Source organism: Lethenteron reissneri, chromosome 44 (genome assembly GCF_015708825.2).
Source record: "Lethenteron reissneri isolate LAM-NWPU_2019-01 chromosome 44, ASM1570882v1, whole genome shotgun sequence".
Lineage (NCBI taxonomy): Eukaryota > Metazoa > Chordata > Hyperoartia > Petromyzontiformes > Petromyzontidae > Lethenteron > Lethenteron reissneri.
In genome coordinates this window covers 5166299-5188740 of record NC_083822.1, presented here as the reverse complement: position 1 = coordinate 5188740, position 22442 = coordinate 5166299, and the positions used below count along the sequence as shown (strand labels likewise).

Below are 22442 nucleotides of genomic sequence, written 5' to 3'. Positions count from 1 at the left end.
GTCTCCGAATGCCATTTCGGTCGTGAGTGTTGTTTGTCCATGCTTCACCACCGTGGTCAGTGCGGGCTGGTGGAGCTTGTATGAGCCGGGTTAGTACTTGGACAGGATACTGCCTGGGGGTATCAGGTGCTCTAGCCTTGAGCTGCGAGGCAGCCAACAGAGGGCAGTATGTACCTATGTATGTTTAACTTATTTCGTACCGTACGTAGCCAACCCTGCTCACCAGAAAGACAGCAAACTAAACAGAAACTAGTATAGCTATGATCTAGATTTGAAGCTTTCGTGACTGCAGGGATCGATACTCTTTGGTTCTTTCGGTAAAGTCACCTGACTTTACCGAAATAACCAAAGAGTATGGTATAGCCATGGATTGTTAAATCCATCTATGCAGCGCTTTTAGCGTTACCTAGTCTTATTGCATTGTGAGTTTTCTTTCTTTCTGTGTTCTCTGGTTTCCTCCCACACGAAGGCAAACACGACCATGAAAGGAATTGACCCAAAACATCCCGATGCAGCTTTCCCGGGTAAATTAAAGGCATTATTATACTGCAATTATTATATTATACCGAGTGCTTCAAAACAATGTGAACACTTCCGAGAATTTGCAACGACACCACAAAAAATGTGTCGCCTCCGGGCTCTGGAGACCACCTGGAGAAGATCCCAGGCACGCGTTGACAACGATGGCGAACAAGTAGAGACTCTTTGACTTTTTGAAGCTATTAACATACATTTGTTATCATGTTACACAGTGTATAATCCGTTCTTCTTACATTGAAAACGATAGTACCATATAAGTGTTAATATTTTTTGAAGCACCCTGTGTGTATATATGGAGAGAGTCATTTTGTAAAGACAGCGAAGCGACGCGTGATATTCAAGGATATAAAGCCTCGGGACTTGGATGGACCACGTGGACGGCAGTTCAAGGCAAGAGAGAAATATAAAGTGGCTTCGTCAAGGTCACTCGTTACTCTCTCTCTCTGTGTCAGGAGTGAGACATTGCGATCACACTTTGAAGACACACACAGCGTGTAAAATGCAGTTCACGTCAACAACAAAAAAATGCCACATTTTCATTGACCCGCCGTACTCGCAAATGAATCTCAACGCGTAAAGCCCTGTCACTCATTACGCTGTAATTAATATCGCCTCGCGTATTCCTTCGGTGGAGGCGAGCAATCATTAACTGTCTCACACAACCATTTGTCCGCCTGAATTATTCATGCAGTTGATGCAGTGTACAACATGCACATGCATTCTTTACAAGCAAACACACGTGGCCGTGTCAAAGCACGCGGACAAGTGCCGTGAGTGTTAGCGAGCACCTCTCAAGGCTGCCGGTTCTGGGAATGGACTCGTCTCGTCGTTGCTGTCGTCTGGTCGCCGTCGTCGCTAAACGTCTCCGCTAGACATTGCGCTACACGAAGGAGAGTAGTTGGCTATCTCAGTCAGCGTCGTCAGTGTTAGACGGCTATTGTAATATACAGGCCCTAGGCTGAGCTACTGTGGAGAGTGTGCAGACGAGACCGTGAAAGTTGTTAATAAAGAAAGTGCCTCCGAGAAAATCTGTCTTTGAATCGTTGACACTACACAAGCAAGCAAGCAAGGAGAGTGGCTTGGGTAGGACAAAGGGACGTTTGGTTGTGCAGTACCCACCCCAGGGCTCCTCCAATGATGACTCTGGTTCCGTGACCTAATAAATGCGCCGCCACTCTCCACGTGTGTTTCAAGTTTCAGGCGTATTTTGTTAAACAGAGGAGAGACCTCCACAGACAGAATCGTCTCATTTGCAAGAGTGACCTGGGTCACCACACTGGCAAAGGCAAAACAAATATAAATAAATTATAGCAATGCATCAAAGAGCAACAGGACAAAAACAACAGTTTGCCGTGCGAATGAGAAAATGCTGAGTATATAAAGTATACATGTATTACACATGCATGCTGACACATACACATTCCCTGTTAAGCTTGATAGACAGCTGATTGAAATGTGAAAAGAGACCAATGTGGACAGGGTTAAGCGCCAGAGAATGGCTAGAGTTAGTGTTATGGTACCAGGTATAACTATACTCTTTGGTATTTTCGAAAAAAGTCACGTAGGTAAAAAAGAGAAAATCAATTAAATCACGACGTTTCGGAAGCAACACAAGCAACCGGCATCAGGTGTTGACTGCTCCAGCAAAATTACTGAGGCGTATGATTTTGCTTCTGAAACGTCGTGATTTAATTTATTTTCTCTTTTTTACCTACGTGACTTTACCGAAAAAAACTAAAGAGTATGGACCCTTTCAGTCACGAAAACTTCAAATCTAGAATCAGGTATAACTAGTTATATGGATTGATTGGCCAATGACTTATGGTTAGTGTTATGGCTAGTGTTCGATTAGTGTGGCTTAGAGTCGGGATTGTGTTAGGAACTAGTTGAGTATTTTGCATGAATGTAGTTGTAGGGTCTGGTTGGCAAGATTGGTTAGTGAATAGGAGGAGTCGGGCTTGTGTCTGGTGGGCTGGTGTGGTTAGGTTACAGATACGTTTCGGGCTACCGCTAGACAGATTCTCGTGGGGTAGCTGGGTTGTGGTTAGGACTGATGTTTTATTGACTAATGCGTTTCATTTCGATTTAAAGCGTTCGTGACTGCAGGGATTCATCTTCTTGGTTCTTTCGGTAAAGTCACGTAGAAGGGAAGTAATAAAATAATAAAAATAAAACATAATAAAATAATTCTCACGACGTTTCGGCCACAACGCAAGCAGCCGTCCTCAGACTCTGTCTACTTGACAGACCTGTTCTCCACCTGAGGACGGCTGCTTGCGTTGTGGCCAAAACGTCGTGATAATTATTGTATTATGTTTTATTATTTTATTATTTCCCTTCTACGTGACTTTACCGAAAGAACCAAGAAGACACGATCAATGTTCTCCGTACCACTCTAGAAAAAAAAAATTTAACTGGAAAGTTGTATGCAATTAAACAACATAATAAGTATGAGCAAATTTCGGAGCACTCTGGGTCATGACTGAAAACGTTCATATGTATGCATTACGGAGGCTTTTTCTCCAAAATTCATTCGAGCATTTCAGTGCTTATTTCAATATGTGATAGTTATATTAAATAATAATTCACAGCCCTTTGTCAGTCCACTGCTGGATTACTCAATGCTGCTTGGTAATTGAAGTTTTTAAGCTTCACTGGACCAGAAGTCATTGGTGATGCATATTCGGAACGGCCGTTTTTAGGCCCTGTGCGTGCATTCATGAATATTATTTTACATTCTTGTGATTAAAACTTAATACGAATTCCTTCCCCTTCACTGGAAGCCACACGCACAGACCGATATATGGCAGGGCTGTTGTACGAATAAAGTAGATCTCAGTGGTGGTGTTTAGCTCACTGCGCTATGAACAAAACGACATGAGTTCAATTCCTGGCCACGGCTAACTTCAGTGGCTCGCTGCTGATGAGCGACTTCCATCTGCCACACAAAATAATGGGAAGTGCTAAACTGGATCCATACAATCTAGATTTGAAGTTTTCGTGACTGCAGGAATCCATACTCTTTGGTTCTTTCGGTAAAGTCACGTGGGTATAAAATAAATTAAGTCACGACCTTTCGGGCGCAACACAAGCGCCCGTCATATATATCTAGCCTCGTGTCACAAGCATCCTCTTTTTGCCCATTTCAGCAATTTGTTTATTCCTGAGGTTGTTTCCACCCGATGATGGGCACTTGTGTTGCGCCCGAAACGTCGTGACTTAATTTATTTTATACCTACGTGACTTTACCGAAATAAGCAAAGAGTATGGATCCATACAACCATCAAAGCTGCTGATAGATGATGGACAAGTGGAGAATAAAACAATACCGATTGTTGAGCGACTGGGGTTGTGAACACTAAAACCACGGACCATATCGCTTTGCACATATCTTAAGGCAGTGTATTAGCAATTCACCAATTCTCAGACTAGGCAATGGAATGGCTAAATCACCGAGAACTGAATCTTTCATGGGTGCTCTTCATTGGCTAATACGAAATCATCATCACGGGTGGCGAGTGAAATGTGTAGCGGTCTCAGGCGCTCGGGGTGACCGACATGTACATCCAGTGCTCGCTGAGCTGCATTGGCTTTCAGTTGCCGAGCGAATACGTTTAAAGGTCACACTCTTTACACACAAAGTGCTCGCCACAAACGAACCACAACACCTTGCTGGTCTCGTCAAGGAGCAAAAAACCATCACGCGAACTCGGGTCATCGTCGCAGCAAAGTTTTTCTAACCATCGAACAAAGACGATTACCACATCACGCGCTTTTAGATGGGATTCTGTGGCCGTCTGGAACGCTCTTTCTTCAAAAATTAGGAAGCCACAGGAGATATTCCCTTTGAAATCTCCATTAAAAAGTCACTTCTTTAGAGCCGCTTTTTGTGTTTAGTTTGTGTTCCTTCTGCTGCAGCTCCGAGTAGCACGGTTGGATACGTGCGGTGCAAAATAAGTTCAACATACAAACAAACAACCGTCATAGCTCCGCAAAGATGGATTCAATAATCTGTTGCTACACTGCTATCTTCTGGCCACCTTGCAGCCCACGGCGGCATTAAGCGTGAAGGATCAAAACCTACCCTCACCCACGATTAAACCTTTGCTATACGTCTTTCTCCAACTCTCCCCAATAACTTCAATCAGAAAGTTAGAAGGGTTTGCACATCGCGACGAGCCGTGGTGACGGGATCGGCGAGCGTCAAGGGGTTTGTTTTGTTCCCTGCCATCTCACGAGTGCTCCGATTGGAGGGTGGGATTGGGGAGATAATAGATAGATCGTTTATTGTCATTGTCACCAGTACAACGAAATTTAAAATGCTCACCAGTCAGGGCATCATTCATAAATTTAAATTAAATAAAACAAGAAAATAAAAATAAAATTAAATGAAAGATAATCAATTTATACTATACTAGATATAAAAACAGCCCAAGTATACCCACGTACCCACATAAGGTTACATTTTGTCATTGCACATCTCTATTTCACAATCAATTGTAAACACTATTACTTAATAATTAATTAGCATTATTGAGTGTGGTGATCGCTGTAGGATAAAAGCTCTGTTTGAATCTGTTTGTCCTTGTTTTGACTGATCTGAATCGTCTGCCTGATGACAACAGCTCAAACAGTGAGTGTCCAGGGTGAGAAGAGTCCTTTATAATGTTCTGTGCTTTTTTGATGCAACGTGAACTGTGTAGTTCTTCCAGTGTGGGGAGATGGCAGCCGGCGATCTCTTGGGCTGTGTTGATGACCCTCTGGAGCGCTTTCCTCTGAGCCACTGTACAGCTGGTGTACCATACACAGATGCAGTATGTAAGAATGCTCTCGATGGAGGCTAAGTTGTAACATTTGATTTCATACGGGAACTGATTTAATCTCTCGCATTAGCATGGATGGTTACGCCACTGCGATAAGATTGATGCAAATTGCTTGGGGTGTAGACGCTGTTTGAGGTTGTCTGTGTTTACAAAACAAAATCCAGATTTATAACAACTCTAATATTTTTTTATGTGAATAGCATCCATCATCGTCATCGCCAGCAGCAGCGGCATCAGCAGCAGCAGCCATCGCCTATCAACCGCTGAATGAGTGTCTCTAAGCACGACCTCGCCATCGCTGGTGGTCCTGCGACAGACACATCTCACTCCAGCACGTGAACTTATCTCATTGCCTCATCTCCGCGGTGGTCACCCTCCCGGGCATGATATTGCCTTTCACTGACATTGTCACCATCGTTGACATCTGCAGCCGATTAGAATCTATGATTATTCAGTATCGCGTGTTATGTGACATGCTGTGTTTACGGCATCCTATATGTACTTATGGGATGTCGGTCCGAGATGAATGCCAGGAAGCTCGTGCCCAAGACGGAAAAATGGAAAAGAATGCGGCCGGGTAAGCGTTGTAGGGGACCGTCCATAAATTACGTCACGCACCTAGGGGGGAGGGGGGGTTCAGACATTTCGGGTTTGAGAAATGTGACATCACATCAAAATGCGCAACTTTAATTACATATAGACAACACGTTTTACTTGATTAAATAGACGTTTTAATAAATGTTTTCTCCTACAACATCAGAGTGCAGCGCCACATTAAATACGCACTACAATGACAATAGTTTCAAGCGATTTGAAGCATATTTTATTTTGGGGGGGGGGGGCGGGGAAGAGATTTGTGACGTCATATTTGAGGGGGGGGGGTGTCTGACTTTTTGTGACGCCGTGTGACGATGGGGGGGGGGGGTCAAACATCGTCCAAAATCGCGTGACGTCATTTATGGACGGCCCTTAGGATGCTGGTTAGGGCGTGTGTGCGAGATGGACGAGGGCCAGTTATCAAAGACAGCCACTGGAGTGGTCTCCGCGAGTCTGGCGACGAAGAAAAAACGAAACCAAAGAGGAGACACGGCGGGAGACTGACGTGCCCCGGCCTAGGGAGTTGCAGCAGCAGCTGCGGGATCTGACAAGAGGGTCGAACGCTTTGGCGATTCACTGCTCCCTCTGCCATGGTAATGCGGAATTTCCACCAACCGGCTCAGGGATGTGCGTGGCAATAAACAACTGCTCCACGCTAATTCTTGGTTCTTTCGAACATAGATGGACTCGTCAATCTGACCAACTGCCACATCGCTGTCCGTGGTGCTGACGTTAAGAAAAAACCGCCACTTTTTTCAAAATTTATTGCTGTGGATTTCAGACGTGATGATGATTGCTTGTGTTGCAGTCGAAACGTCGTGATAATTTTATTGTTTTATATTTTTTTTTATTGTATTATTTCCCTTCTACGCGACTTTACCGAAAGAACCAAAAATATGAATCCCTGCAGTCACGAAAGCTTTAAATCAAAATTTAGCCTCATGCTTGCTTCGGAAGGGAAACATTTCACTGTTTTTTTACTTGAGTGAAACCTTGGAGGTCGGATGTCGACTGTGCAACATTCGCAGTATCTGTGTACGTGTGGTGAGATCAACTGCATTGGCTGCGATGACCACCAGACCCATCTCCCCGTTTGTATTCATGTCTATACCCTATATCAAATGTGTCATCTCGCTGGCCGCAAACGCAAACAACCATTCTCAACGCACAGCAGCCACCTATCGGCCTCGTATCTCACACCTTCGCCACGTGTCGCGATGCTACGTGCGTCATCTCGGGCAAGCACGCGCAGAGGATTGCTCACCCTCCCACTGTCATGATGACCTTTCCTTTCTTTCCTTAATAAATGGACCTGTACACACACACACACAAAATATATTTAAAAAACTGCCCCCGTCCCCTACGGCTGCTGTGACTGCGTGCTCGCGGTCAACATGACTCGGCTTCACAATGTTTATTCATCACCTACGATGCATTTGCCGTGACCCTGTTTCGGAGATATGAGTCGAGCGCCTCGGAGCTTGCACTCCCAATTACCCTTATCATCCAAAGTGGCATTCCTGCAGAGGACAAGCCTTACCATTGTGCGATATCCACGCCTCGGCGTTCCCCGTTCAATCTATTGCGCGTGTGCCGTGCCGGCCCTTCAATAGGTGCTCCTCGCTAACAGCACTTGCCCCGACATTCTGTTAAGACTTTACGGGGGACCTTTGCCTTGTGTGGGGATACGGTAGTGTAGCGGTGAGCGCACTCCGCTGCGAAGTCGGCGACCTTGGCTTCCATTCCCGACTCGCGGCCAACACCGGTGACGATGATCTGAATCGGTCCTGGCCCTCCGCTAGGTCGACTCAGCCTCAAACTAGTACCTGGTGTGATGTGTAAACATCGCCACCGGGGAGACAAAGGCGGCCGGGCGTGGTGCTGGCCACCCATCAGTTCCTGTGCCGTGCCAGCCTTCTTCATATGTGATCGCGAACGGCACTTACCCCAACAGTGTGTTAAGGCTATATAGGGGATCTTTGTCTTGTTGTCTATGGGGAGCGGCAGTGTGATGTTTGGTGCACTGCGCTAGGAATCCGGCCACCCGAGTTCAATTCTCACTCACAACCAATAACAGTGGCGAGTATATGAACTGGTCCTTGGCCGACTCAGCCTTACTTGAGCATCTGGTGTGATGTGTAAACATGAGCACTGGGGAGACAAAGGTGGCAGATCGCACCACCTCTTCACATAGAAACAATCCATTCCATGCACTGGCGACGAGACATCAGCCACACTGTTAATAAGACACATTTAGCCACCGTGGTTTGCGGCATAGAATTGGCGATCGGTTGACTACACAAGATTTAGAAGTGAGTAGTTTGTCGAGATTGTTCCTCACCACAGGGAACTCGGTCCGCTGTGGCCAGTCCCGGGTGTGGTAGTGCGCCTTGGTGTCTACATCTTTTGTAGTCATTTTTGCATTACTTTAGTATAAATACATGTTAATTTTGATTCATATGTTGTTTTTTCTGACTTTATGTGAACGAAAAGACAAATTCGCCCGTTTTATTATTGAAAAAAGGTAAATTTAAAAATATCACTGTTCTTGTCACAAAAGCAAAGTTTGTGGGGAATAATAGACATTTTCTGTATTTTTGAGGCATAAGCAATTAGGAAAAACACTTACTACCCAGGAACAAAAACATTGTTACACAGTGTTTTCAACCATTGGAAAGCAGTTTATTTTTGGGGCTCCCCAATATCTGAGGTCCCAGGCTGAATTCCCTATAAAGCCCCTCTGATAATTCGGCTCTTGAATATTTTTTGCCACGATATGACCTCTATAGAAACAATTTGGATATAATCAGATTCTCTACCAACATAGAGGCCTACACGATCTAACCCCACGGAAACAAAAATTCTGAATCACAGCACGTTACTTTTACGGGGCACATCATTAGGAGTAGATCCATTGATAAACATCAATTATTGCACTCTCTGCACTGCATCGAATCGTGCGTGTGAAATTCTATCGTTTGAGAGTCGTGCGAAGTCCATTCCGATGTTACATTCGGGATAATGGAGCGAGCGAAACTGTTAAAAAAAACAGAGATCGAATTGTATTTCGCCACTGCAAGAGTAGACCAAATACGATACCCTCTCGAGCACCGCCAACTGGGGATGCTTCCACCAACATTTTTGTTCACTGAAATATATTTCTGGAAACTAGTTCTGGCAACATGAGATGAAGCTCACTGCTCAATTGCTTTCACATGAATCATTTTTAACAGCGTTGTTTTGAGTGCATTCGTGATTGATTCGAATATTTTCCAAGTTGCACTGATGTGGCGAGAGAGCGTGACTTGCAATCACAAGGTTGCGAGTTCGAATCCGGATTGCGGTCGATATGAGGATCATTAAGATGCCTATTAAACTATGCACATTCGACAGTGTTTGGCCGATGGGTAGACTTGATTCTGCAATATTAATGTGGAATATGCATCACTGGCTCTGAAGGATAAGCACAAACGCAATACTGTGTGCAGTGAGACACCTGACTTGGCATTATGGCCATCATTCATTGTGGCATTTGTTGTTGACGTGATGACTATCAGAATAGGTTTTCCCCTTTTATCTGACAACAAAACAGGTGTGTTAACTTGTTAAAACACCAAACTGAAATCTTTTACAAGGAATCATGTCTGCATTAACCACAATACTTGTGGTCAAAATGCAAAAAAAAAACATACTCTGATAATATGCACTATCAAAGTAATGGTCCCATGGTTCCATGATGTAGATGCTCACCCCGAGCTCTCATTATTCTGATAGTGCATTGTATTTGGGCTGTACGCCTTTTGGCGTCCTCTGGTCTAACACCGTTTGAGACCAGGCTCAAAAGAAAGCTGTCTCTGGTGTGGACCAATCAGTTTCAAAGACAATGCATATATTATCAGAGTATGTTTTTTGTTTGAATTTTGACCACAAGTATTAATGCAGACATGATTCCTTGTAAAAGGTTTCAGTTTGGTGTTTTAACAACTTAACACCTTTTTTGTTTGCCAGATTAAAGGGGAAAACCCTATTCTCATATTTTGGTACTGGCAAAGGAGGTCCCATAATGATGGCTATCGTTACAGTCTTCATTTCTCGGGCCTCGTAGGTGTCTCCGCATTGCCACCAATGGAGCCTCCACCGCGTGTGTTTTTTTGCGAAAGATTTTGCTAAAACGAGCCATCGCCAAGATGGGAATGATCCTGTGACAACGTAGTCGTCTGCATATTGTTGTGTACCGCCACCTTGTGGTGTGGTGACGATCATTCAACAGGCAAAATAAATAAGTCGACAAGGAGGCTACGTACATTGACGTTTCTCCACATGAACAAACACTTAAACTATTTACACAACCCATTGACCCAATAGCTTTCTGGGAGTGCATAATTTCAGCAGCACTGATTCAGTACAAGCAAACACTGGCTGGTTAACTTACAGATGTCAGAGGCAAGGACTGTCTCTAAGTTATGGGTCCAAGGCAAAACAAAAATAAGATCACCATGTATGAGTTCAGCCAAAACCAAATCGTTATCGGTACGTTTGGTATTGTGTGCAGGTGGTGCAAAACTGCACCACGGCCCAGATGCCGGGCTACGAGAGAGGGAGCGATATTTTAGATGGGGGCCCCCATTTCATGGCTTGCACTTGGCCCATGGCAGCCACGCGATGCCAATGCCCCGGCATGGTCTGAAACAGAGTTCTTCCACGCGCCCAGCGCTCGTGCAAGACAAGGCAGTGGCGCTCTGTATGCGAGACGCATGTGGATTATTCTTCATCAGTTGAAACCGCAAATGTTAACTAAATGTTAATGAGATGAACGAGACTGTACGGATGAGACAGAATAAACATGGCAAACCGTACAGATGAGATTAATACAAATGTAAGAGTTTTAATTGTGGACACAAATGCGAGCAAATGTAATCGTATTCGTGACGGGAATTGGTTACTTGGTCGGTGTGAGATACGGAATCGATTTAACTGATAACAAACTCAACTCTGTGTCCGACGATACCCATAGAAATTTAAATCCGACGCCTCCATAATTATATAAATTATTTTATATACCAGCTCCTTTTCAGAGGCAGCCTGGCCACGGCTGTTAGCTTATCTACGTGGCTTGTATTATCACACGTGGATAATCATCGTGGCAGACAAACACTCGAAAAGCACGTTTCTCATGTGGAGGGTGAGACCGGAGGACCCCGGATAAAAACCCACCCAACCAAGGGAGAGAGAAAGAGAGAGAACTCCCCAACTCCAAATATACAACAGACATAGTCAGGGTCGGGGATCGAACCCATCACACTTCCTGCGTACCAGGAGAGAGAGAGAGAACATCTCGCCGTTGGTGAGTCACCCCCTCCCTCTGTGTCAGAGAAGGTTGCCACTCAACGATAGCAACAAGTTTAATCCCGTCACGTCTGTCTCCACTTTAATGTGGTTTGATTTATTCTATAGAGTCTGCACTGCATGTGAGCCCGGGTCTCCCGTATGGCTACAGCCCGACAGAGACGATTGACACCAAACTGTAATTCATACATTGTGCCTAAAGAAAGGAAAGCCGATTACAACCATGTTCTCGATTAATAGATGTCAAACGTTTAATCTACAGTCTATAGCAGGTTAAATATGAGTTATGGTCAACGATAGTTCAGCCTTTGATGTTACATGGCAGGATTGAGAGGTAGTGGTGGCTTTCAGATGGCTTAATCAAACAGTGAATGGAACATGGCTGATGATGATCAAAAGAAGACAATGTTCTTAGGCAATTTCCCCCAAAATGACATGTAAACCGGAAGTTACATAAAAAACTCGCATTGAACACGTACTAATATTTCCATCCATATTTATTATTTGTAGACATGTATATATTGTTTTTCACATTCTCAACAAAAATACAACGGAATATTTTTGCCCACAGTTTGCCGGAAGTGACATTTTGATGAACTCCTACGGCTATATTTTTTTTAACCCGCGACCCACGTTGATAAATGTACATATTTTACATGACGCCGCCGCGAAAACTCTGCAATGATCTTTCTTGGCACTCTCTCATTCCGTGTCAAAGGCGTGACCGTTTATCAGGTCTCTACAAACCCCATGGCTCCCCTGTAAGCAACGAGAAATAAAAAAACATAAATATATTTTTCAATCACACAACAGAAAGAGGGTCCCAACTTTTTGATACATTCAGTCCCCCGGAAGGATTGTCAGCCTCTATCAATACATTAATTGTCCCATTCACTCAGCTGCAAGGATCGGCAGTGCTTGCGCGTGTGGACAGCGCAGCATCGCACTGGGGTTTGCCCTTCATCTGAATTTGCCATCGTCCGTTGCGGTGGCGATGTGTTTTATTGCGATGGTGGCGATGTGTGTGCTCGTGTCGGTTATTAAGGTGGGGGGGGGCAGAAGCATAGGGGCCGTCCATAAATGACGTCACGCGATTTTGGCCGATTTTTGAACCCCCCCTCCCCCCCTCGTCACACGGCGTCATAAAGTCAGACCCCCTCAAATGACGTCACAAAGCTCTGCCCCCCCCCCTCCAAAACATATTTCCATTTTGAAAATAAAACATGCTTCAAATCACTTTAAACTATTGTCATTGTAGTGCGTATTTAATGTGGCGCTGCACTCTGATGTTGTAGGAGAAAACATGTATTTAAAAGGAGGCGTTGGAAAACTGAAAATTAGAAAAAAATTAATTTGCAAATATTCAACGTCTAACTAAAACTGCAGATGTTCAGAATATTATATTGAAAATCTCTTATAATTATAAAAGATTAAAAGTAATTATAACTATAAAAAATACTTTAAACTTTGTAGAAGAACGAAGCAAAATGGAGAGTATAATTATAACAATCACATATTAATTTCACAGAATGAAAAGCCCTGGTAGAATCATTAAAATAAAATTGTTTAATAACAATCATTCAAATTTTTAAAAAAATGTATGCTTCTCCATTCTCCCATGGAGAAGCAAAATGCTCCTTTATGGAATAAATAAAAGGTGACCTTTGTACATTTTAAAAATCAAATAGTAAATAATGAAAATTAGTGAAAATTAGTGTTGTTATAACAATTATATTGTTTATATTTATTTAAAGTTGCGCATTTTGATGTGACGTCACAATTCTCAAACGCCCCCTCCCCCCCTCGTTGCGTGACGTCATTTATGGGCGGCCCCATAATGGGTAACACACTCCACGAGGAATCCGGTGACCCGAGTTGGATTTCCTATTTACGGCTAACATCTAAATATTTAAACCAGTTTTGGGCCTCACCTAGGTAAACTCAGCCTTAGATTAAGTACCTGGTGAAGTGTGTAAAGACTAGCACTGGGGAGACAAAGGCAGCCAGGCGCGGATGCTTGCCACACCCCCCCCACCCCTTGTGCCCTGTCTTGGCCTTTATAAGTGCTAACAGCACTTGCCTCAGCAGTCTGTGTAGGTTACACAGGAGATCTTGTTTTCGTTGTGTGTGGTGATCATTATGAGGAACGTGATGGTGATTTTTGTGGTGGTGGTGGACGTCGTGGTGGTGGTGGTTACTAGGCCCACGATTCTATGAATTTTTGCAAATTGCTTCACGAATAAGGTTTTAGCCTCGTTTAAATTCTCTCCTTTGTTCGGTCTTATTTGTTCTGGCTCCTCCTTCCAATAGTCCAAAGGTAGCATATTTACATCTTCACAAATAACTGAATTTTGCACAATGGTTACGTGCCTAGAGGTTATACACGTAGAACTCTAGTGCTGACGTACAATGCTACTGCTGCTGTTGATAAGTGGAGCTAATGGTCACATTCGAGGTCAGGGTGGAGGTGAGAGTGGTTAGGATATTTCTGATAGTGATGCTCGCATCAGTGTTTACTCTGCTGGTAACAATGGCAGTGATGGTGTTTGGGTTTAATGCTACTGGTGGCGTTATTGGCAGCGGTGGTAGTGTTGATGCTGGAAATGTTGGTGGTGTGGTCGCGGTGGTCACAGTGGAGATAATGGGGGTGTGGATGCTTTGGATGGTGGTAATGTTGGTGCTGCTGGTAGTGGTGGTAATAGTGATGGAGTTGATGGTAGAGTTGATGTTGTATGAAGAAATAACTCTTTCTTGATACAGCAATCGTGCTGTGATGGTTCCACCTGAAGACGGAAGCTTGCGTTGCCTCCGAAACGTCGTGATTTTTATTTAATTTTTATTTTACCTTTATTAATCTTAATTTGTTACCTACGTGACTTTACCGAAAAAAACCTAAGAATACGAATCCTTGCAGTCACGAAAGCTTCAAATCTAGAATTAGGAGTTGATGTTGCTGGTGAAACTCGTGCTGGCGATGGCGTTGCAGACGGCTTTGTTAGCGGCTCCAAGAAGTGTTCCGATGCGGCTCCTTGTTCACGAACATTTAAACCAGGTCTCCATCATCGTCACTCTGCAGGCAAAAGGGTTTGGATGAGTGGGTCCCAGAGAGAAAAAGTGGGGCATGCACAGAGAAAGCCACAGTCCCCCTTTCACCTCCACTGTTTCCATCTAAAACTGCAAAACAAAAACACTTCTCCCTTCCGACTCGTTTCTTTGCACCGCTCGACGTTGGAATTCCCGGCCTTCGTCGCTTTGCCCAAGTAACTTCTCATACATCTCGCTCAATTCAAGGAAAGCATTTTGCTTGTCTGCAATAATATCACGAGTGTCCTATGTAGCTTGCTGCTTTCTCTTGTAGTCAGTTGCGATGGTTATAGGCCTGTGATTAAATTTTTGTTCATTTTTATAAATCAATGTCATTATCATTATTATACCTGGACCATCGTCACATACCTGCCAACCCTACCGATTTAAGCGGCAGACTGACAATTTTGAACATTGTACGGCCTACCGAAATGCAAAACAAAAGTTGAATCAAAACATTCTATTTGATTAAAAACATTTAATGACGTGGTATGATTAGCTTTGCAAGCTGGTATAAGGTTTAAAGGTTCGGTCGAGTTGGAACGCATGTCATCGTTCCTCCATTATCATCATCACTGACGCCATCACAATTTCATTATCATCGTCACATATACCATCATCACACCTCCATTGTCATCATCATTACATACATCATCATCATGCCTCATTCATCACTGCCAACTACATCACCACACCTCCAATATCATCATCACACACACCATTATACCTCCATGAGCTTTCGATGAGCCGGAGATATTCGTTGTACAGTAGGGGGTACTTTTCGTACAGAATGAACACCATTTGTCCGACCTGAAATGAGACAATTACCATCACAGCATGAATGCGAGTCACAGATATGCGTCACCACGTCATCCAAAAAAATCAGCAAAATAACAAGGTCCGTGCAAATCACAACCTTTCACGCTGGCTTGACCCTCGGCGCCATCTGCTGGCAGCGCCGTCCGTCTGCGACCCATCCTCACTTCCTCCTGTGCCGAGGCCTCTGGCAACCTTTGACCTTGCTGGGGCAAGCGCAGAAATTGGTCTGGCTGACCGCAGAGCGAGGAGTCCTCCGAGGGACTGGTCCCGGCACCATCACCGCCGCCAGCGCCAGTGCCACCGTCAGCATCACCTGAAATTTCTGGCCGCCCGGGTTTAGACCGCGAGTCATCGTGTTTGACGACTAGCGGCCGGGACGAGCGGCGGAAACTCGGGTAGCGTCCGAAACTCTCCGTGGGTCTCCGAAGGGAAACGTGCTGCTGCATGGACAGGTCTTGCGTTCCACTGTGACTCCACGACTTCCTGATCTCCTGCCCGATCACAGATGGGCGCCTGGGCTGTGCCATGGCCTGCGAAGAACACGGCGAGTTGTTGTTAATGCCATCTCACTCACTCGCTTAGCGGTGTCCAGATCTGATCCCAATTTGCCAAATTGGGTCAATTACTGCAGTCGCAAAGAACAGCGAACGCATTATAACCATTTAAAAAACATCAGCGTGAAAATCGTTTTAATGGATTAATTGTTTGACGCATAGCGAGGACGAACACCGTATGTGGTAATACTCACATCATCGGCACGGCAGATTCGAAACGTCCCCTTACGCTTCTGCTCCAACCGGGGTGCCTCCTCCTGGGCCTCGCCGACAGGAAGTGACATCACGCACTGCAGGCGACGCAGGAAGTGCTGCACCTGCCCCAGGATTCTCTGGAAGGCCGGCTCGGGAGCGGTGTCCAGGTCTCCTACTGTTGCGTGGGTGTCCTCGGATGGCGGAGAGATCATGGGCTGATCATCGAAGCCCACGAGGATTTCTGGGGAGGGATAGCGGATGAGGCAACGGGGATAGTGTTACGACATAGGCGCGGAACAGTGTGGTGGGAGCAGTCGGTGGTAGTTGGAGAGGTCAGTGTGGTTTGGGTGGTAGATGATAGGTCGCAGATCCCATCGTATCCGTTTTTTCGTCACAAGATTCGTCAGTATTTTTGGCATTGGGAGCTCTTGCATCCCTGATTGTCTTCAATTACAACAGGATTTTTAAACATCAATTTTCATAAATGTGCTATCGATGTCATGTTATGGGATAAAAAAATCTAATTGGAACTCACAGAGTCGTGGATTCACCCGAATAGCCCATGGAAGGAGATATCACAATACTACTGCTGAAATCTCCTCAGGTGACCTGTTAGTCACTCGCAACAACCAGTATGGTGAAGTATGGTCAAATAACCCTCAACACGAACCACAAAGTGGGGAGAGGTCCTCATCCAGCGATAGGAAGGCAAATGGACCATGCACACACACACGCAGTCGTAACATCGACACTGTTTTTTGTGACACAGGTCTCTTTAAAAAGCAACACCTGATATTCACCTCAATGGGCTCCCACCTGGACTAAATAAAGATGTACGACTGGACGCGACTACATGTACTTTCATTTGGTCCACCTGGACGGGAGGAGGGGATGATGGGGGGGGGGAGGGGGTGGGGTGTGCGGTGGGAGGTCGCGATTGTCGGCGAGACGGGGAAGGCGGTGGGGGCCCACCCCGCGCATCCGCGTGGACTCACCGCTGGCGAGCGCCTCTTCCCGCTCGTGCGCGTCCGGCTGCCACCCCGGCGGGGCCTCCCAGGCGGGGCCGCCGCCGCTGTACCGGCGCAGCACGGTGTGCAGCTGTGCGGGGCTGAGTGCCGGGAACGCCTTGCGCAGGGACGACCACGAGCACTGGAGCGATCGCACGGGCAGACGAGAGACACGCGCACAGCGCAGACGCGGCGCGAAGGGACGGGGCTCGTTTTATTGTTTTACGACGGCGAAGGGTGTGCAGGTTGCTCACGGAAATACCGGGCTAAATGAGGAGTGCCACTGCCCCTCAACAAAACCCCGTTCCTGTTCAGGCCAAATTTTGCCTATTTACAGCTCGTAATGTATTTATGCATCTTCATTTGTGTTATAATGCCATAAAAAAAGCAACGAAGCCTGTCATTATCAACCCTCCAGCACGAATAGCAGTTGTGCTATGGAGAGATTTTCCCCTGACAAGGGAATCTGCAATTTCTACCGCTGACTGGGGAGCTACTAACATATGGGCGGCACCCAGATCTGTTTTAATTTTTAAATGTTATTATTATCATCATCATCATCACATGAATGGACAGATGGACAAACAACCAAACTGCTAGAGAACTCGACAGCAAGACAAGCAGACAGACAGCAGACAAACATATAGCCAACCATACAAGCCAAAACAGACAACAGCCGACCAAACAGGCAGACCTCCAGAAGAGATGGGCAGACTAACCATCAGCCAGCTAGACAGACGGATCAACAGACAGCCCAACCGACTCTAAGTATGTACGTTTAACAACTTCTTTCCCACCATACCAGGGGTGCAGTAGACACAGAAACAGACGGATAAGTAGGGCCCACCCACCACTGCCAGCTTGGCTGGCCCATTCACGACTCACCTTGGCGAGCTTCGCGGGCGGGTTTGCAAGCAGGCGCGATGCGGCGAGTGCCGGTGCGAGGATGGCGTGGGGCTCCTGCCCCAGCTGTGTCTCCGTGCACCACGTGAGGAGGATGCTCACGCTGGCGTAGAAACGCACGTCGGGACGGAAGCCGCGCTCCAGGCCTGCGTGCGGTTGCCGAACGAATTACGTTATGAGGTCGCGCTGATCGCACGCAAAGTGTTTCACCCACAAATTATCCACGATAACTTCCTAATCTCGTCAAGGAGCATAAACCATCATACGAGTTCTGGTCATCCTGGCAGTGGTGGCTTTTTGCTGGCCAGCGTGCAAAGATGATCACTCCATCGCGCCCTTTCAAATGCGCCTGTGTGGCTGTCTGGAACGCTCTTCCTTCCGATATTAGGAAGCCACTGGAACGATGCACTTTTGAGAACAGGTTGGAAACAAATTTCTTTAGAACTGCTTTTTAAAGAAATTCGTTTTTCAATCTCGAGTGGCCATAGGCAGGGACACGTCATGAGAACAACTCACGGAGTGACAACAAAACTATGGAGTGGAGGCCGAGAGAAGGGAAGAGAAGCCGAGGGAGGAAATGGCCTTTTCCCAGCAACAAAATGTTACAGGCCGACAACAACAGCCACCGGATCGTGATGGCACAGCCGAGATTAGAACACAATCAGGGAACAAAAAATACACAGCCTTTGATTCGCACCTCTCTCCATGAGCGAGTTGAAGATGAGCGCGTGGGAGAAGCGCAGCAGGTATCCGGCCAGCTGTGCCGACAGTTTCGCGTCGACGCCTTGCCACGCCAGGAGGTCGGAGGTCACCTGGAAGACGGCCAGCACAGCCGCCACCTTGGGCGGGCCCTCCTGGGGCCCCGCGGCCGGCCCCTCCTGGCCCGCGCACGTGCCCTCCAGCAGCTCTGGCAGGACCTGGTACAGGATCTGTGAGGGCAGAATTTCAGCCTCTTTAGTGAGAAAATGGTGTCGTGATTTTCCGTGATATTCCTCATCATGGAATACCATGGGATGACCTGACTCAGATTGCTATATATAGCTCAGTGGGCTTTACCTGGTGAAATAAAAAATAGTTTAATATTGTCTTCTTGGTTCTTTCGGTAAAGTCACGTAGAAGGGAAGTAATAAAATAATAAAAATAAAACATAATAAAATAAAATAATATATTATTATATTTTAATAAACATAAAACATAATATATTTTAATAAAAATAAAACATAATACAATAAAATAATATATTATTTTATTTTATTATGTTTTATTTTTATTATTTTATTATTTCTCTTCTACGGGACTTTACCGAAAGAACCAAGAAGATGAATCCCTGCAGTCACGAAAGCTTTAAATCGAAGTTTAATATTGGTTTAGTATTTGTGTGTTTTGTCACTGAAACGTGGCGACGATGTCCCCCACACACAGTGCATCCACCATCATTACCATTCCGTAGCCTGCGCCCACCTTAAGGCTTTTGCGTGCCCATGTGGGGTCATGCCCCATGGGTTTGAAAACCGCTTGTCTAAGAAAATGGGTCTCTACACTTTATCTTTGGTTGCGAAATGGTATTATGGTCCACATTGAAATGTGCGAGGTTCAGTCAAAAAGTTGACGTGAATCATTCACAAGATCCATCCTAATTCAACTCGGGGTTTCTCCTGCGTCGTGGTGACACTCGCCTGCGATCCAGCGCTTTCGAAGCGAGGGTTGGTGGATCACGGAGAGATCCGTGAAACTCCCAAACCCGCTGGGCTGCGGAGTGGCCAGGAGATGGCATCACATGCAAGGCCATTTCTGGATCCATCGGCTACCGCCTCAAGCCCCCCACAAAACACGACGAATCGAGAATAACCGGTTGGTACGCACGCAATGCGACACATCCATCATAAGCATATTTATTTTAATCGATACACCCTTACATGCCTAGGAGATTGTAAAAATGTTTTGACCACTCGTACGTACGAGTATACTGTGTTCGCACAGACGAACAAAGCGTCAGTCTTGAAAGACTTCAAACACCGCTGCAGTTAAAGCACCGCCAGCAGATGGCGCGTGTGTGTGTGTCTCTGTGTGTGTCTGTGTGCGTGTCTGTGTGTGTCTGTGTGTGTGTCTGTGTGTGTGTGTCTATGTGTGTGTGTCTATGTGTGTGTGTCTGTTTAACAGCAGAGGTCTCACTCCGAATCAGTCGAGCGGCAATATCTTTTCATCGGTTGCGTAAACGCTGTGTGGAAGCTACCTGGTCTGTCGCTTCGCACGAAGCCTCAGGTCTTCTCGGCCACGGTCATTCCCTCCCTTCTCTACGCTTGCGAAATGTGGACCCCCCTAATAGAGCATCTTCGCCGGTTAGAAACATTTAGGCTGGCCTGCCTACGATCCATCCTGGGTTTAACCAGGATGGATTGTGTGAGGAGCTCACAAATCCTTGAAAGATCTGGGCAAAGTCCCATCGGTGAGCTCCTCCGGCAGGCAAGGCTGCGTTGGCTGGGTCATGTAGCCCGCATGCCCAGCCACCGCATACCTTAACAGCTTTTGTTCGGCCGGATCAAGGGGGCTAAACGGGAGCGGCACGGGCTAGAGAAGAGATGGAGTGATGTGGTACAGGAGGACGTGGATCTGAGTGGACTTGCCGATGACTGGTACCAGCGGTGTCAAGATCGGCCTCTGTGGAAGAGGCTCGTGAAGGACGCTACTGGGCAGTTGGAGGCAGTCGCCCTTTAACAACAACGGAGGGCGGAGGAGCGATGCTCACAACAACGAGCAGAGCGCCGGGTGGCTAAAGCACAGCAAGTTGGCGCAGTAGGGGGCACAGGTGGTACATCAGCCAGTCATCTCGGTCATCTCAGTGAGTCGACCCGTGGCACCTGGGTCTGCCCCGTGACCTCCTGCCAGCGGGCGTTCGACACTTCACGTGGCCTCAAGGTGCACATGGCCTGACACAAGCGTCGTGGTGACGTCACCGCCACTTAGTGGCGAATGGCGGTTGTTGTTGTTTTTGTTGTCTGTGTGTTTGTTTGTGTGTGTGTGTCTGTGTGTGTGGGGAGCCGTAGTGCAGCGGTTAGCGTGCTGCGCTATGAACCCGGCGACCCGGGTTCGATTCCCGCTCACGACCAACACCAGTGACGATTATCTGAACCGGTCCCGGGCCTCCCCTAGGTCGACTCAGCCTCAAATGAGCACCTGGTGCAGTGTGAAAACATCGCCACTGGGGAGACAAAGGCGGTCGGGCGTGATGCTGACCATCCACCCCCTCGTGTACCGTGCCGGCCTTCATAGGTGCTCGCTAACAGCACTTGCCCCTACAGTCTGTTAAAGCTATACTGGGGAAGCTTTGTCTTTGCGGATGTAAATGACCACCAAACACTTTGCAGTTTACAACCCTGACTCAATTACAGGAGCAACCAGCTCATTTAACTTCAAAGCATTGGCTCAGTTTAAAGGGGTGTGTTTTCATTTCCCCACCTAGGTAAGGACAACTTCAAACTTCCTGCGGGATTTGTTTTTTAACACTGAAAGCACTGGACCATAATAAACCAATCCCAGATTTAATTCCCGCCCTAATGCATTGCACGGACCACACGGGGTTAATCATTGCGGCCACTTGGCTGCCCATCGCTGGACGATGACTCCGGTTTTAAAAACCAAACTTTTTTTTTAATACTGTGACTGCCATAGTCGCAGCTCGGAAAACACTCGTGTGTTATCGAGCTGGCTTAGAACACAGAGTTATAGTGGGCTGATGTTTCGGGTAATGTCCCTTCTTCAAGGCACATGGGAGTGCAGAGAGAGTGGCCAAATCGACAGTTACAATCACTGAAACGTCCAACGGGTAATGAACTACAGGGGATGGATAAATGTAATAGAAAGTCACGTACAAGTTCCCGAAGTAACCAGGGATGTCTGTAAGAGAGACACGGCTGTGAACCACGGCAGGATGTGCATTACCTAGGCAGCAGTCGGTGAAGGTGGGGAGATGACGACGTTGAAGGAGAGGAAGATGAATGGGTTGGAATGCTTTCGAAAAGTTTTTCCACAGCTACGTACGGTGTGAAAGAAGTTCAACGTACATACATATCTGAATAAAACAGCTGTACTCCTTGCAAATGTCAAAACCTCGTGGATCGGATATAGGCACTGACAAAGAAAACTAAACAAAAACTTCTAAAAGAAAATGTTCCAAAAAATAAACAAACATCTTATTGCAGAAAACCAGGGAGAGAGACCGGTGCTAATGATGTCATTGAGAGACGTGAAGAGGAATATGCAAATGGTTCAGAGAAGGCACACATGCTTATAAAATACACAGTGTTGACTGTCAAATGTCAAAATATAGCGTTGACTCTTCTTCTTGGTTCTTTCGGTAAAGTCACGTAGAAGGGAAATAATAAAATAAAAATAATAAAACGTGATAAAATATGTTTAATTTTTATTATTTTAATGAAATAAAACATAATAAAAAATGTTTTATTTGTATTATTTTATTATTTCCCTTCTACGTGACTGTATCGAAAGAACCAAGAAGATGAATCCCTGCAGTCACGAAAGCTTTAAATCGAAACAGTGTTGACTGTCAGATGTCA

The 22442-nt window shown here is 46.0% G+C and overlaps 1 protein-coding gene across 3 annotated transcripts in view; it reads right to left on the bottom strand.

The window, feature by feature from the left end:
* Positions 1-11785: 11785 nt before the first annotated feature.
* Positions 11786-22442, bottom strand: part of LOC133353558 (ras-interacting protein 1-like) — a 35316-nt gene continuing 24659 nt past the window's right edge. For all 3 annotated transcript variants that reach the window (XM_061569881.1, XM_061569882.1, XM_061569883.1), the window contains exons 9-15: positions 18566-18797; positions 17851-18014; positions 16954-17107; positions 15958-16199; positions 15307-15739; positions 15118-15200; positions 11786-14376 (exon numbers count right to left, since the gene is read on the bottom strand). In XM_061569881.1, the coding sequence (XP_061425865.1) occupies positions 14350-14376; positions 15118-15200; positions 15307-15739; positions 15958-16199; positions 16954-17107; positions 17851-18014; positions 18566-18797 (1335 nt within the window). In that variant the 3' untranslated portion in view covers positions 11786-14349. The remainder of the gene's footprint in view (positions 14377-15117; positions 15201-15306; positions 15740-15957; positions 16200-16953; positions 17108-17850; positions 18015-18565; positions 18798-22442) is intronic.